We start from the raw sequence: 15,756 nt of genomic DNA on the forward strand, positions 1-15,756 counted from the left end.
TTAATTGAGCTCTCAAGTAATATTTAGTTGACCTAATTGATAATTTTATTATACAAAAAATTGAAAGTTTAAAAGTATTATTAGGTAATATTATGTCAAATAATTATATTAATTTTAAAAAAACATTTGCATACATGTTAGTGATCCATTAGACATAAAAATTGGAAGTTTAAAATCTATTTTTAAAAACAAGTTTAAGATTTATAAAATAAAAAAAAAATTATGTGAATTTATTTCAAGAATTGGAAACAATTTTTTTTTGCTGAAGTTCGATAGAATTAAAAAAAAAAACGTATTTTATTTTTGTAAAAAAATAAAGGTTTGATGTGAAATGTATCTAAGAGATAATATGAAGCTATAAAGATTCAAAAAGAAAAAACAAGGAATGAGATAAAGTAAGATAAGATAATCACAATCAACAGTGATATTACTATTCACGTTACCATTATAAGCCAATAAATGGAATTTTTACTTTAATTGGTTCATCTCTAAAATATATTTATATATGTGAAATAATGTGAACATCAACTATATTGTCTGAGTTTGAAAAGTAGTTTATAACTATTTTATATCTAAAAATAAGGGTGTGTTTATATATATATATATATTACTTTAAAAATAATCAAAATTCAATTTTTTTTAGTAGTTAGCTAATAATTCAAAGTGTTGTTTTTTTATTAAAAAATAAATAAATAAAACAAGGTATATAAATTATATCGGGAAAATACTTATTAAAAGAAAATAAGTTTAAATAGGTTCTATACTTTTTAGATGATGTATTTTAAAATTTTCGTTATAGTTTTTACATTTTTAGCTTTGATTTATTTTGGCTAATGAACTTAGTCTTCGTACTATTAGATAAAACTTGATAGTATGAAATCATCTCGATTTACAATCAAAATTCAACCAACGCAAAATCTCAATCTTTATTTATTGTTATTTATATATGTTGACCAAATGAAATTTAATTTGAATTTGAAAGACAAGAAAACTATTAAATACATTCTACCAAAATTCCTACCCTAACAAGCAACAAGAGAAAGGGAGTATCTGAAAGGTTAAACCTTCATATGCTTTGGAAAAGATCTTTCTAGAACCCCAAATCTGACCACAACACCAAATTAAAAGGTACCAATTTTAATGGATAAAATTGGATGGATGACAATTTTTGTTACAAATTTTCAATACCAAATTGTTTTAAAAGGAAAAAAAAAAAAGGATAATGATAATGATAATGATGATGACATAATAATGGATAGTTGCAAGTTTAGGACAACATTCTTTGAGACCAAGCCTTCCCCTTCCTTGTGGGAGTAGTTTGGAGACCATATGTTTGTAAGATGAAAATGGGGTTGGCTTTAGGGTCATGTTTGTAGGGCACACCATGTTGACTACCATTGCATTGCATTTCATAAGGAAACTTTAGGGCATGTGGGTTTGATTTTGGGATTTAAATACCTTATTTATTGTTGGTTTCAACTAAGTTCAACTTTCTAGGTTTCTCTAAAATTGACGAAGATAACGATTTGTTAACTTTTAATGACGTTGTTTCTAGGTTAAATAAAATATATGTTCAACTAATTAAGGTATATATCTTCGATCAAGAGGTTAGAAGTTCAAATCATCTCATTTATGTATATGATGTTGAGTTCAAAAGAAATTGAAATTACTTTTTAATATATATAATATTATAAATATTGATATAGAGAATAAGTTTACAAAATAAAATATATTTAATTATGGGTAATATTATGAGCAATAGGTTAGGATGGCTTATTAGATTTGAGTTTGACCTGCCTTTTTGTTGAAAACTTCTTCATAAAGTACTTTAAGTGATCATGTTTTTTAATTCTATTTTTTGCCAACTTGCACCAAATTTAAACGCGATTCTACTTAATTAATTAATTTATATATAGGCCTTTTGGATTATCACTGCCCAAACCCAAGGGATTTCCTCAAGAGTCAAAACTAGTTTTTAAATTAATATATTTTTTACTTTTGGAAAAATACTTTTCATGCATTACAATTTTTTAAAACATTTCTAGTAATTTAAAAATAATCATGAAAGTATACACATGCTACATACGCTTTAAATAAGTAATTTTTTCTCTACGTGCTCATATAAAAGTATTTTATTTAAGAAAGGTTTTTCTTTCCTTTTTTGTTAGCTTTAAAAAGTTTATACCTTTGAGATTTTATTTATTTATTTTTATAATAGATCTAAAAATGTTTAAAACTACTATTATTTGCAAACATATATACATTTTAAAAATATGAAACATTTGAAATTTTACTATCAAAATATTGGTTTAATCAAGCGTTTTAAATCTTCATCCACACGTCTTCAATTTCTTGACATTTTTTTATGTCATAAGTTTGACTTTGATATAAATAATGAATCAATATTTCATAGCATCATAAAAAAATTTGATGAAATATAATATAAATATTTTAAAAAAATCATGACCCTTATATCTATAGTAAGAAATTTAAACTTAGATAAAAGCGAAATTCTTATAAATAGTAAAATAATTATTTACTAATTTAAATATTTTTATGAATTTTGAATATTTATAATTTTTTTAAAAATTATTCATATATATATATATATATATATATATATTTGTATTTGTATTTTTATTGACTTTTTTAGAAAATTGAAATATTGATTTTCCTGATATCTAATGACATGGATATTTAAAATATTACTTTAATCAAGTTGAATAAAATTTTATTTTACCAAGTAGACAATCTTTTATCAATTCAACTTCCAATCAATAAATTGTTGCTTTTAATAGCAAACCATTAATCAAAATTTGACTGTGAAATAGAATATAATTTTACGTTACGGTCAGTATATAGTAGAGATGGAGTATATTCTTGATTGAAATGTCTAGATCCGTTATTTTTGTACTATTGTCCATCTATCGGGCTATAAATAAACTACTATATTTTAATTCTGTTTTTTTTAATAAGAATTCTATTTAAATCCTAAAGGGGAGAAAACACAATAAATTCAACTTATTCTTGTCAATTTATTTTGTGTTTTTTTTTTAATGAAAAATACAATAATAACTATTTCAAAAGTTAATGTCGATTAAAAATTAATTTATATAAAGAAAATAGGATTGACATTGATACATTTTTTAATACAAAGATGGTAGGGTTGAAGGGTCCAAACTCTGATTCAAGAGAGTGAGTGTATATCAGTTACTAAGTTAATTTCGAAAATATTAATACTTTAATCAGATTTTCCATAGATAAATTATTACATAATTTAAACTAAAAAATAAAAAGAAAAAAAACTGGCATCATCGCAATTCGTTGGTTGTTTATGGTAGTTCTTCCATCTCTTCAAATCCTATTGGTTGGCCGTTTCCGTTGGTGGATTTGTTTGATAGTTGGTCGGCCCTGTCCTTCTTCAAATTCCTTCTTCTATGGAACTTGGGAAGGCCTTGGCCCTCAAGGAAGGCATCACCGAGACTTTGGAATGTGATAATTATCTTCTAACAAGCGGTTTGGATCATAGTATTTCGTGAATATAGATATTAAATATCTAAGATTTGAATGTCTAAAATAATTAATGTACGTGTTTGGATGCGTATGATATTTAATGTTTGAAAGTTCAATATTTATGTTCAATTTAATAATTTGTATGTAGAAACTAAAGTAAATAATTACTTAATTAAATACAAGAGATCAAATAAATTTAACATTAATTAATTTATTGTTATGTTAATTAATTATTTAATAAATAAACAAATACTTTTTAATTAAATATAATTAAACTAGTTAATAAAAATAATTAAATTAATTAGAATATTGATAATTAAAAATAATAATTTATATTAAATAGTGAATATAAAATAAAATATTAATGGTAAATATATTTAGTCGAAATTTATTAAGTCTAAATAATATATTTATATTTAATAATTAATTAAAATTAATAGTAATAAACACTTGATATTAATTTATTAATTAATCAAGCTATATTTTTACAGTCCATCTTTCCGACATAAAAATCTTATACTTTTGCATGGTATTAAAAAATCCAAGTAAGATATGTTTTAAAGATCTCTGAATAATAATATCCCGAATTCTAAAAAATAGAATTTTGTGAAACAAATGTCTGTCTGAAATTCTATGGGAAAACTTGTGAAATAAATAGTGCTTAAGTGTTGGGACTGATTCTCTAATTTGATGAGATCGATTCTCTACGTGCTTTATATCGTTGTGGTGCTATTAAAGACTTTTATTTTGCTAAATATAAGTGACACGCATTTGCTTTTCTTAGTTTTGTTTGTTTCTCTTATTTTCTTCAAGAAAAAAACTACAAAATATTAAAACGTGCGTTTGTTTTTTTAAACAAACCGTAAAAGGAATTAAATTGTTACGTATGAATCAAAGTATTCTTTAATCTTCATATGTTTTGCAACCTTATTTGCTTATATCCAAATATCCAATTATGCAGGCAACATTTGTGGGCCGGAGGCCTCAAAAGGCCCAACAAAAATGGGCTTCATCAATGTACCGGATAGCAGAATGGGCCAGCCAGTCTTAGTTTGATGTGATATAAATTCGTCTAAACCCTAGACGTCTCTATAATCGCTGAGGTAGCGAACTGAAAATCTCCCATCTCGCGGAGCCGCCATGGGAAGAGTAATTCGTGCTCAGCGTAAGGGAGCGGGATCCGTCTTCAAGTCCCACACCCATCATCGGAAGGGGCCGGCCAGGTTCAGAAGTCTCGATTTCGGGGAACGAAATGGTTATCTGAAAGGAGTCGTCACTGAGATTATTCACGACCCTGGCCGTGGAGCGCCACTTGCTCGAGTTTCCTTCCGCCATCCTTTCAGGTACAAGAAACAGAATGAGCTGTTCGTTGCAGCTGAGGGTATGTACACTGGCCAATTTGTTTACTGCGGGAAGAAAGCAAATCTCGTGGTTGGAAATGTCTTGCCCGTAAGATCGATCCCTGAAGGTGCTGTCGTCTGCAACGTCGAACACCATGTCGGTGACCGTGGTGTTTTTGCCAGGTGCTCAGGAGACTACGCGATTGTTATCAGTCACAACCCCGATAATGACACTTCCAGGTATGGTGACGGTTTTTTGTGTGTCTGTCTAATTCGTTTGATCTTATCTAGAAATTTACTTTGTTTATCGTGTTTGGATATTATTTTGCGTTAATATTATGTTATTTGTTGAACCAACCTAGTTATGGTGTCTAGTCTAATTAGTTTCTAGTTTATTTTTAAGATTTTATGAACATATTCAATTCAAGAAGATAAATTGCATTGACGTCTCGGAGGGGGCGCAAGAAGGCTTTTGAGAGAGGGGAAGAGAGAGGGGGATGAAAAAGGAAGGGATGTAATATCAAGAGAGGATAATAAATAGAATGAGGAGCAGAGCTCGGGGTGAGGTTCGGAATAAAAATGAAGGTCTGAAGGTTGGAAAAGACAGCAGACCAAAATCAGACAACAAATAGAGTAAGTCAAGAAGAGATAGTAGAAACAAATTGAAATCAAGGTTGCATTTTGAAGGAAAAAATTATTGAGTAAGCCTATCTGAAGTTTGACAGTTATTTCTCGTATGGTCCTTGATGGGTGTTCTGGGAAATTTATCTCTTGTTAGGCGCTTGCAAGATAGGTTCTGATCGAATGTCTGTTGAATAACTGACATAGACTTCTCCATACCTGTTTGTTGGAATTTAAGAATCAAAGACAAGGGTTTATTTGTGTGTAAGTTATTGGTTAGTTCATCTCCATTTTCGTTGTTTGGCGTTATGTGCTAAATTGAATTGATGCTTATTGCTTATTTTGAGCTATGTTTTGAAGTTTGCTGGCTTATGTAATTTTATCCTTTTTCTTTTGTGTAATTGATAATGAACGGATGTGTGGCATTTGGTTGTTGCTTGTGTTATTCATTCAAACATTTTGACTTTAGAATTCAAGGACACAGTTATATAACCTATAGAACTTATCTTGTTTAAGTTCGTTCTTCATTCTGACCTTTGACTGATGTTCATCTTTTAATAACCATCAGGATCAAGCTTCCATCTGGTGCGAAGAAAATAGTTCCAAGTGGGTGCCGTGCCATGGTTGGTCAGGTTGCAGGTGGAGGTAGGACTGAGAAGCCCCTTTTGAAGGCTGGTAATGCTTACCATAAGTTTAGAGTGAAGAGGAACTGCTGGCCTAAGGTTCGTGGTGTTGCAATGAATCCTGTTGAGCATCCTCACGGAGGAGGTAACCATCAACATATTGGGCATGCCAGCACAGTCAGGCGTGATGCACCTCCTGGTCAAAAGGTTGGTCTCATTGCAGCAAGAAGAACTGGTAGGCTCAGAGGACAAGCTGCAGCAACTGCCGCTAAAGCTGATAAGGCATAGACAGTATTATAATTTAGATTGTTACTTCGGTTTTGAGGTCATTCCATTTTATTTTCGTCTGCCAATTTTTCCAAGACTAGTCGTGTACGACCAATATAACTTTTTGAGAACCTGTTATTTAGTTCTGGTGTTTACATTTTGAAATTTTGTTTTGGTTTTCAAGTTTGGTCCGATAATTATATTTTTAGTTGATTCTTAGAATTTTTGTTTTAATTTCTGTTTGGTGTTCACATTGTCTTGAAGGTTCCTTCTTCGATCAGAAGTTTTGTTCTGGTTAAATGCCCTAATTTTTAAAAGTAAATATATCAGCTCGACAATTGAAAAATGTCCATACCTCATAAATCTAATTAGACTCTAAAATATCTAAATCACCTGAAACCTAAACTAGTTTCGTTCAGTTTAGACGTATTGTCACTCCTGCAATATAAAGTTTTAACATTGTCCATCCGTCGTTCTATGTTCACTATTGTTCGATATTTATTTGGGTCTAAATTTTTCAGACTCATATATATATACTATTGTTCGATATTTATTTGGGTCTAAATTTTTCAGACTCATATATATATAATTAAAGTGGGATGAGGAAATCAAACCTTTGATCTCAAAGTCAATGGTACAATGGTACAAGTATTATATTAGTTGAGCTACGTTTATATTGGCATTTCAATTTCATATTTTGTTTAGCCTAAAAAAAGTATTTAATTTCAAGTTCTGCAACATTAAAAATATAATATATCTGAAAAATATTTAAAATGGCTCAAAACGGGTGTAACACAATGGGGGAAACAAGGTTTTCGATCCCTTTTTCGGGGTTTAAATGGGCCTGGGCTTCAACATTATAGCGGGTTGCTGGCCCAAAAGCCATGTTGCTAAATTTTGGAGTCCATAATGTCTAAAATGATGATTCAATTGCTCGAACTGTCCGCCTGAGTCGCAGACAGTAATGGCTCATTTGCAGACCACAATCTGCCTTCGCATTGCCACAATCATCTTCTTCCTCATCTTTCTGCTGTCTGGGAAATCTTATTGTATCAGAATTCCGAATCGAATCGCGGAACCAATCAAGATTTCATCAAGCCATCAGTCCTTGAAAACTGCAGTTTTTGCTCTGGGAAGTTTCTGGAGATCCGAAGCCGTCTTTGGTTGTTTGGATGGAGTTGTCCGGACCACCGTCGGCTACGCCGGTGGTACGAAACAGAATCCTGAATATCGTAGCTTGGGGGATCACGCCGAGTCTGTACAGGTTCGGCTTCTTACCTTCTCATCTCCTTTTCATTTCTTATTTTTCTTATTGCTTAATTTTTACTTTTCCCTTTGTGAATTTTCTGTACTCTACATTTCGGATGGTGTTGTGGATGTCATTATTTCGACAGATCCTGTCTATACATTTGGTGATATTGTATATTTACCTTTTCAATCTTGTTTTGCTTTCTTGATCGGATTTATTGTCTTGAAATTCTCCCTATGCGAGGCAGGAATGAGGTTTAAATTGCCCGGCAATTGGTGTTATGTCAAATTTGTTTGTCGCAGATCTCTGATGTGCAAATGGATTAAATCTAGTTTTATTTTTTGTCGACGATTTGTCGATGCTTGGAACAGGAATTATTAATAACTTCAATATAAATCGTCTTGTTTATTTATGCACCTACGACCTACAATTCAAATGAGGCATTCACTTACATGCATTTAAGAAATTGTTCAAGTGAGGTTGCATGTTCTGTATAATTTTGAAGTCAACGGTGTCTTCACTTAATCCTAGATAAGTTGATGTTGTATTCTATTGTGCTGATGAAATTATTTGAGGAACTTGCCCCTATGATAAGTGCTTGAATTTGTAGCTATCATTGATGGACCATAGAATTATTTGAAGTTACAAATTTCGAATCATTTATTGATATATATAAATTCTTAAAAAAGTTTCATTGTAGGTTTCATTACATTACATGTGTGTTTTGATGTGATTGATTATTTATCACGTGGTTTGTAATTATTTGCAGGTTGATTATGATCCTAAGCTTATTAGTTTTAAGCAACTCTTAGAGGTTTTTTGGTCCAGTCATGATTCTAGGCAAGTGTTCGGGCAAGGTCCTGATGTGGGCAACCAGTACAGGTATGTTATGTTATAAATTCTAGCTCACGATTTAGATAAAATTAACCTTTAATAATGGTGTTATGTATTCTTTTGTATCAGATCTATCATTTTTACTAATAATGATACTGAAGAATCTAGACTGGCTGCTGTCAGCAAAGAAAAAGAGCAACTGAAGTCAAGAGGAAGTGCTGTAACTACTCAAATTCAGGAACTTGGAGCATTTTATCCTGCTGAGGCTGAACATCAGGTTAATATCATTGATTAATATAATCATTTGAAGTATTTATCAGGAGAAATTTCAGCTTTTAAGATATCATGCGGCTTGACATGCAACTCACCTTTACAAGTTAGATTGAGATGTCTTTGGTCTCTGCCTACTTAGTAAGTCGTTATCCTCAGCCCCACTTTTCTTATTTGAAGCCAAACTAAGGTTATGATGTCTAGTCTTTTTGGTACTTAGGGGGTGTTTGACCCACCAACTTCATAAGTTGGTGTTAAATAACTTTAACTCCACCAACTTTAATAACATTTACTATTGAAGTTTGCACTTGATTGAGGAACTCCATCTTCACAACTCTACACCCCAAAGACAGACTTTTTACTTCAACATATTAACTTCAGACTTCATGACTCAACTTAACACCCCAAACACCCCATGGCTACCTCCTAGTCCCACTTTTCCCATTTGAAAGATGAAGTGCATCGTAACTTTAGAAATGGATGACCCCATCATAAGAGAATCAATTTTTAGTTTCAGATCGTTACATTTGCCAGACCTTTGTGTCAAAAATCTCACTCATACTCTACATATTTACACGCAGAAATTTGAGCTGAAGAGGAATCCCTTTTTTCTTCAATTAATGGGAAACTTGCCAGAAGAAGAGCTTGAGATGTCCACTTTGGCAGCAAATATGAATGGATATGCTGCAGATCTCTGTCCTCCGAAGACTCAGAAGCAGATTGATGCCAAGATTAACGACATTATCAAAAAAGGATGGCCCATTCTGAGAGAAAAATAAGTTCATCTTCTTACAAAGTTCTAGCTTGGATGGCAAAGCGATGCTGTTGCATCAGATGATCTTCTTGGTAGGTTGCAGAAGCCAAAATTGTTTGGATCTCGATTGAATTTACTCTCTCGGCTTCAATTTTGTGTATCTACAAATTTCATTTTTTGGGTTCAAACCCATCATGTAGATTGATTACTCATTTCCAATTGGGAAATTTTCATTCTTTAAAACTTTCGTTTCCGTATCTCGCATCAAGAAACTGAGCTGTATTGTATTGTTCCACAATTTCTGATTTAGAGTAACAGGTATTGAGATTCAGGTTCACTAGCAAAACGTTTTTATATCAAAGTTACGTTGATTCTAAATAGGGAAAATGAGTTATAGCCTTGAGTCGTGATTTGATTTTTTACCTATATTTGGTGTGTGAGCAATGAATATGATTATTTTCTGCTTTCGAATTCTATGACTTACCTTTTAAATCACTGATTGACCTAAAAGTTAAAATGGATAGATCAAAGACAAATTTAATATAATATCATCTAACATTTTTTCTTACTTGTGAACTTGAAATATGAAAACAAGTGGAAACCAATATTGATTGGGAGAAAACAACGTAGTAATAGATTTGAACACAGGACTTCCTTGGATCATCATTTGTTTTGATACTATCTTAAATCACCAATTAACTTTTGGGTTAATAAGTGATTTAAGAATATTCGTTTATACATTAAGGATATTATTTTTCCTTTTTCTTTTTTCGATAGATTGAATGAGTGTGTTTTTTTTCTTAAAATTAGATTTTGAGACGGTTATTTTTTTTTTCTTTATATAATATTTTTGTGGATTTGTGTAACTATAAATTCTGAAGGTTTTTAAATCTTTAAATGATATTTTGGAGAATTTTAAATTTGAAAATCCTAAACATAAAACAAGTTGATCATGAAGGTTTCAATTTAGCACTATTTGGTTTTTAAAAATTGTGTCTATCTTTCAAATTTTGGTTTTGATTTTGAAAACTCTTAAGGGGTGTTTGGCACACAGGTTTGGCATGTTAAGCCTGGGGTTTGAAAACTCTTAGGGGTGTTTGGTACGCAGGTTTGGAATGTTAAGCCTGAGGGAGGTTAAGGAAACTTGGATTTAAGAATACTTTGGAGTAACCTAGGCTTAAGATGTTCCTGTTTGTAGTGCACGCTTAAGAAGTTGGAGAATGAAGTGCAAATTTGAAAGTCGGGGATCTTCAGTTTGTGAAATATTTTCTTGTATTTGATTAGTAGTAAGACTGTAGATTAGTTTTAATTTGTCATAATAATTATTTTAATATAGTTAAAGTTTAAAATAAACAAATATTTAGAAGAATATCTATATATATTATATATAATGAGAGAGATTTGACTAAAATTCTAATTTTATTTAATTTATTGTTTTAACAATTTGATAATTTGATTTAATAGGTTTTGAAATAAAATTTCATAGGCTTTTATGAACTTGAGTTTTTTTCCTAGAACATATACAAGTAAGGAACCCATAGATAGATGATCGATTTTCAACTAGAAAAAATAGAAGAAAATAAATGAAATCTATTAAAATAAAGAAAACATTAATGTTAATACAAAAGGGAGGAGAGAGAATTAAAAAGATAATCTAAAATGGTAATAATTTAACACAAAACTTCAAAAAAGAAAAAAATTAGAAGAGTATTTTAGAAAATTTTATCGTAATTAAACTAAGGGTTTTTTTAGAATAACTTAGAAAAAATTGTTTTTAAAAAATTTATTTTAATTTTCAACACTTTTGATAAAAACTCTTTAAAATAAAAACATCTAATAACTCTTTTCTTATACGTATTTTTATATACAAGTTTGTTTGATTTGTTATATATTAAAAGTGTTTTGATTAATGTTTTTCAAGGTTGGCACGTGGTGGCCGAAGTTGGTGGTCGAAAGTTGACTGGCGAGATCGCTGGAAGTGAAGTTGGCCGACACCGATGGTAGTCACCGGAGATGGTGTCCAAAAGTTGACCGGGGAATTTCCTATATTAAATTGGAGAAGAGAAAAGAAAAAAAAAAGTCTAACGCATGGGTTTGAATGTAGGAAGTCTTGATTTCCTAAACCCTTGTCCCCAAACAAGGGTTGGGCTTAGGATGCCTAACCTATCACAAACCTAACTCTTAAAATAAACACCCCTTTAAAATGTCGTTAACAAACCATAGAAACTAATAGATGGAAGTCGAGTTTATATTCTTAATTTTCAAAAGCCAAATGGTTAACAATTGAGATTTAGACTATAATCTTAGAACCAAATAGAAACTCCTACTTAAGTTTCAGGACCAAATATGTATTTTACCAAAATAATAATTCATTGATAGCCAAAGTTTTTTGTTTTTTTTTTTTTTTTGTCAATAAACTTTTACAATTTGTTTACACAAAGACTTGATTGAGATCTTTTTGAGGGGAATTTCAAATAATAGAGGAAAATGAAATTAATATTGAGAAAATAAATACGTTAATAATTAGTTGAGGCACGGATATCTTGCTCTCTTTAAGAAGATTCAAACCCTCCATAATGTGTGATGTATCTCTTTATAATATCAACCACCGTGCAATAAATATTTTTATGGTCTGTCCCCCTTAGGATACAACAATCCAACCGAAACGTTGTGTAGGTCAAACTATTTTGCACTGAAAGGTTGAGCTCAAAGCTCCACAATTAAGAACACTCTTCTTTTGGCCAATTGCTCTCAAAGAGCTAATGAGAGAAAGATAAGAGGGAGATATATATATATATATATATTGTGTAAGTTGTGTGTCTCGAGGGAAAGATGCTACCACTATTTATACTCAAATTTAGATTTAGATTTTTAATGTTCATAATAAATAACATCTAAATTCAAGTGCGTTAAACTTTTATTTAAGTATATAAATCAAGTACATTAACATCTATTTCTTTAACTCAATTAAAACTCCAAGAGAAAGTTGTTAAATATTGAAAATGTAACAACATTCCCCTCATTCATTTTAAATATTCAAAATAGGTATCAAAATAATATTGGCCAAAAGAAAGATAATCATGCATCATAAAAGGTGTGACTTTGTATTAAATCTTTAGTGAAATAATAATCTCTATTCAAGTGTTAGTAGTGGTTTCTAACCTGAATTATAACGGTTATTGGGGAGATAGAAAACTTATTATCCACACATAATTATCTCGGTGTTGATATGAGATTTATTGGTTAGCACTTTAAAGTCTCGTGCATATCATGAGATTTCATGAGTGTATTGAGAATAAGCCCCATATTGTCGTAGAGAGTGGCTCCACTCTCACACCCATATAAGTAAAATTTGTCAAGGGTACTCCTATAACATAACACACCCCGCTCATAAGAGCTACAAATTTTATTAAGAATTTAATGAAAAACTCATCCCCTCACATCCTTATAGGATAATGCACTCACATCATAGGGAGGATTAAAATGACTCATGACAATTATAAGGGCTTTAATCACTAGGTGAGCATTCTTATATATGACTCATGACAATTATAAGGGCTTTAACTCCATCCCTCTCGATGTGTTCCAGACGACCCTTTCTCTAGTTAAGGCCTTTGTTAATGGATCTGCAAGATTATCACAAGATTTAATGTAATTCACACTAATGATCCCTTACTCAAATAAGATCTCACAGTATTTTGTTTTCTTCTTATAGGTTTGAATTTATCGTTATAAAAATGATTTTTTACTCTACCAATTGTGGCAGTGCTATCACAATTTATCAAGATAGGAGGTATTGATTTCTCCCACATTGGAAATTTATATAATAAATCTCTTAACTAACTTGCTTCCTCGCAAATAGAAGCTAAAGCAATAAGCTCTGCTTCCATGGTGGAGTTGACAACAATGGTCCGTTTTTTAGATTTTCAACAAATAGTACAACCTCCCAAGGTAAAAGTATATCATGTAGTAGATAGAAAATCACCTAGACAATGTATTCTAGTCGACATAAAAAAATTCTTTAATTGCAGTAGGATATTTTTTATAAAGTAAGCCAATGCTCTCTACCTGGATTACTTGTAAGTCTGCTAAGAACTCCTACTGCATATGCAATGTCAGTCCTTGTACAATGAGTTGCATATCGTAGGCTACCAATCACACTAGCATACTCTTGATTAGTTACATCACTTTCATTTTCAATGGGAAATAAGTGAACACTTGAATCAAATAGAGTGGACACATGTTTACAATCAAAATAATTATATTTTCGGAGTATTTTCTCGATATAATGTGAATGGTCAAGAAGAAATTCATCCGAATTTTTTATTTTATATATAGAATAAAATTAGCCTCATCAAGATCTTTCATATCAAAATGACTACTCAACAACTTTTTTGATTCATTTATAACAAAATTATTTGAGCAAAAAATCAGTAAATCATCAACATAAGGCTAAAATAATAACATGGGAATCTTTCCATGATTTATAACAGTTGCACTTGTCAAATTCATTTGGTTTATAACCATTATTTAACTTGCAAGAATCAAAATTTTCATGCCACTTCTTTGGAGTTTGCTTTAAGCCATATAGGAATTTAGTAAATTTACACATTTTGTTCTCTTGTCCAGGTTCTATAAAACCTTCAAGTGGGTCCATGTAAATTTCTTCTTCTAAATCACCATTTAAAAAAGTTGTTTTTCACATCCATTTGATTAATATTCATATAAAAAATTGCAGCAATTGCAATTAACAATCTAATGGATATGATTATTGTAGCCGGAGAAAAGGTATTAAAGAAGTCTAAATTTTCCTTTTGTTTAAAATCTTTTGCGACAAATTTAGCTTTATACTTGTCTATGCTACCATCTGGTTTCAAAATTTTTTTCTCAAGACCCATTTACACCTAATAATTTTACAACTTGGTGGTAAATCAACTAGTTTCCAAATTTTATTAGAAATTAGTGATTGCATCTCATGGTTCACAACCTATTTCCAGAAAATTGCATCTAGAGATGTTAAAGATATTAAAGTTTCTTGCAAAGAAATTGATGTTTTCTGAACATTATAAACATAAAAATCAGAACCAAAATCTTTCACAATTCTAACTCTTTTATTCCTCCTCAATTCAAATGAAGAATTATTGTCATTATTATCTCTAGGAATCGAGGAACCAAATTTAGAAATTTATTCATTGCTTTGAACCCACTATTTCTTGACTTGAAGGAAAATTTTCTTCATGAAAAAATTGCATTATTTGATTAAAAAATCACATTAGGTTCAATATAAGAAATCTATAGGTTGTACTATTAATTACATATCTAAGAAGAACAAAAGTGCTAGTTTTAGATCCTAATTTTGGTCTTTTAGGATCTATTAGTCTTATAAAAGCTAAACATCCCCAAACTATCCCAAATTTGGCTAGTGATAATGTTTTGTGGCACTCTATTTAACATATGACAAGCAGTCAAAATCGCTTCACCCATAAGATTAAAAGATGTACATGATTCTAGTGGCATAACATTCATTGAACCAATTAAGGTTATATTTTTCCTCTCTACTACTTCATTGGAAGCAGGAGAATATAGGGAGTAGTCTCACAAAATTATTCCTAATGATTCAACATATGAATCAAGTTCAAATGATTCATATTCTTGACCTCTATCACTTCTAGCTCTTTTGTTTTTTTTTACCAAATTGATTTTCAACTTCGAGGAGAATTTTTTTTAAATTCTCAAATACATCACTTTTATTTTTTAATAAAAAAACATAAGTATATTTTGAGAAATCATCAATAAAAGTGGTAAAGTATCTATTTCCTCTTTTAGTTAAAATTACTTAAAATTCACACAAATACGTGTGACTTAATTTCAATAATTTAGTATTTCTTTCTACACTTTTATGAGGTTCTTTTGTGATCTTAGCTTTACTGCATGGTTTAAACTTCTCAAAATTATTTTTTAAGCTAAGAATTAATCCAAGGCTACTTATTATCCCCAAATATTTACTATTTGTATGACATAAACGAGCATGCCAAAATTTTAAAGAAGAAAGCATATAAACTGAACTGGTAGATAGCTTTATTGATATTCTCAATGTTTAATTTGAACATTCTATCACAGACATAACCTTTCCCAATAAAAATTTCCTTTTTGTTATCACATACTCATCAAATTCCATAGTATGTTTAAAGTTAGCTTTATTAAGAAGACAACTCGACATTAAATTCTTCCTCATGGAGGATGTGTAAAGCACATTTTTCAAAACCATAACCCTTCCAGATGTGA

The 15,756-nt window shown here is 30.5% G+C and overlaps 2 protein-coding genes across 2 annotated transcripts; both read left to right on the forward strand.

The window, feature by feature from the left end:
• The first annotated feature begins 4,590 nt into the window (after positions 1 to 4,590).
• LOC120074580 (60S ribosomal protein L8-3) lies at positions 4,591 to 6,571 on the forward strand. The gene is made up of 2 exons (XM_039027740.1): positions 4,591 to 5,093; positions 6,043 to 6,571. Exons 1-2 carry the CDS (start codon positions 4,654 to 4,656, stop codon positions 6,383 to 6,385), a joined length of 783 nt encoding a protein of 260 aa, XP_038883668.1. The 5' UTR covers positions 4,591 to 4,653; the 3' UTR covers positions 6,386 to 6,571.
• Positions 6,572 to 7,289: 718 nt separating this feature from the next.
• On the forward strand, positions 7,290 to 9,817 carry LOC120072862 (peptide methionine sulfoxide reductase A5). The gene is made up of 4 exons (XM_039025388.1): positions 7,290 to 7,628; positions 8,383 to 8,495; positions 8,577 to 8,724; positions 9,299 to 9,817. Exons 1-4 carry the CDS (start codon positions 7,329 to 7,331, stop codon positions 9,494 to 9,496), a joined length of 759 nt encoding a protein of 252 aa, XP_038881316.1. The 5' UTR covers positions 7,290 to 7,328; the 3' UTR covers positions 9,497 to 9,817.
• Positions 9,818 to 15,756: the final 5,939 nt, after the last annotated feature.

The sequence above is a fragment of the Benincasa hispida genome, chromosome 3 (assembly GCF_009727055.1).
Source record: "Benincasa hispida cultivar B227 chromosome 3, ASM972705v1, whole genome shotgun sequence".
In the NCBI taxonomy this organism is placed as follows: domain Eukaryota; kingdom Viridiplantae; phylum Streptophyta; class Magnoliopsida; order Cucurbitales; family Cucurbitaceae; genus Benincasa; species Benincasa hispida.

Coding starts and splice junctions, on each gene's coding strand:
- LOC120072862 (XM_039025388.1), top strand. CDS start 7,329: ATGGCTCATTTGCAGACCACAATCTGCCTTCGCATTGCCACAATCATC. Junction 7,629..8,382: donor ATCACGCCGAGTCTGTACAG/GTTCGGCTTCTT, acceptor AATTATTTGCAG/GTTGATTATGATCCTAAGCT. Junction 8,725..9,298: donor CTGCTGAGGCTGAACATCAG/GTTAATATCATT, acceptor ATTTACACGCAG/AAATTTGAGCTGAAGAGGAA.
- LOC120074580 (XM_039027740.1), top strand. CDS start 4,654: ATGGGAAGAGTAATTCGTGCTCAGCGTAAGGGAGCGGGATCCGTCTTC. Junction 5,094..6,042: donor CCCGATAATGACACTTCCAG/GTATGGTGACGG, acceptor AATAACCATCAG/GATCAAGCTTCCATCTGGTG.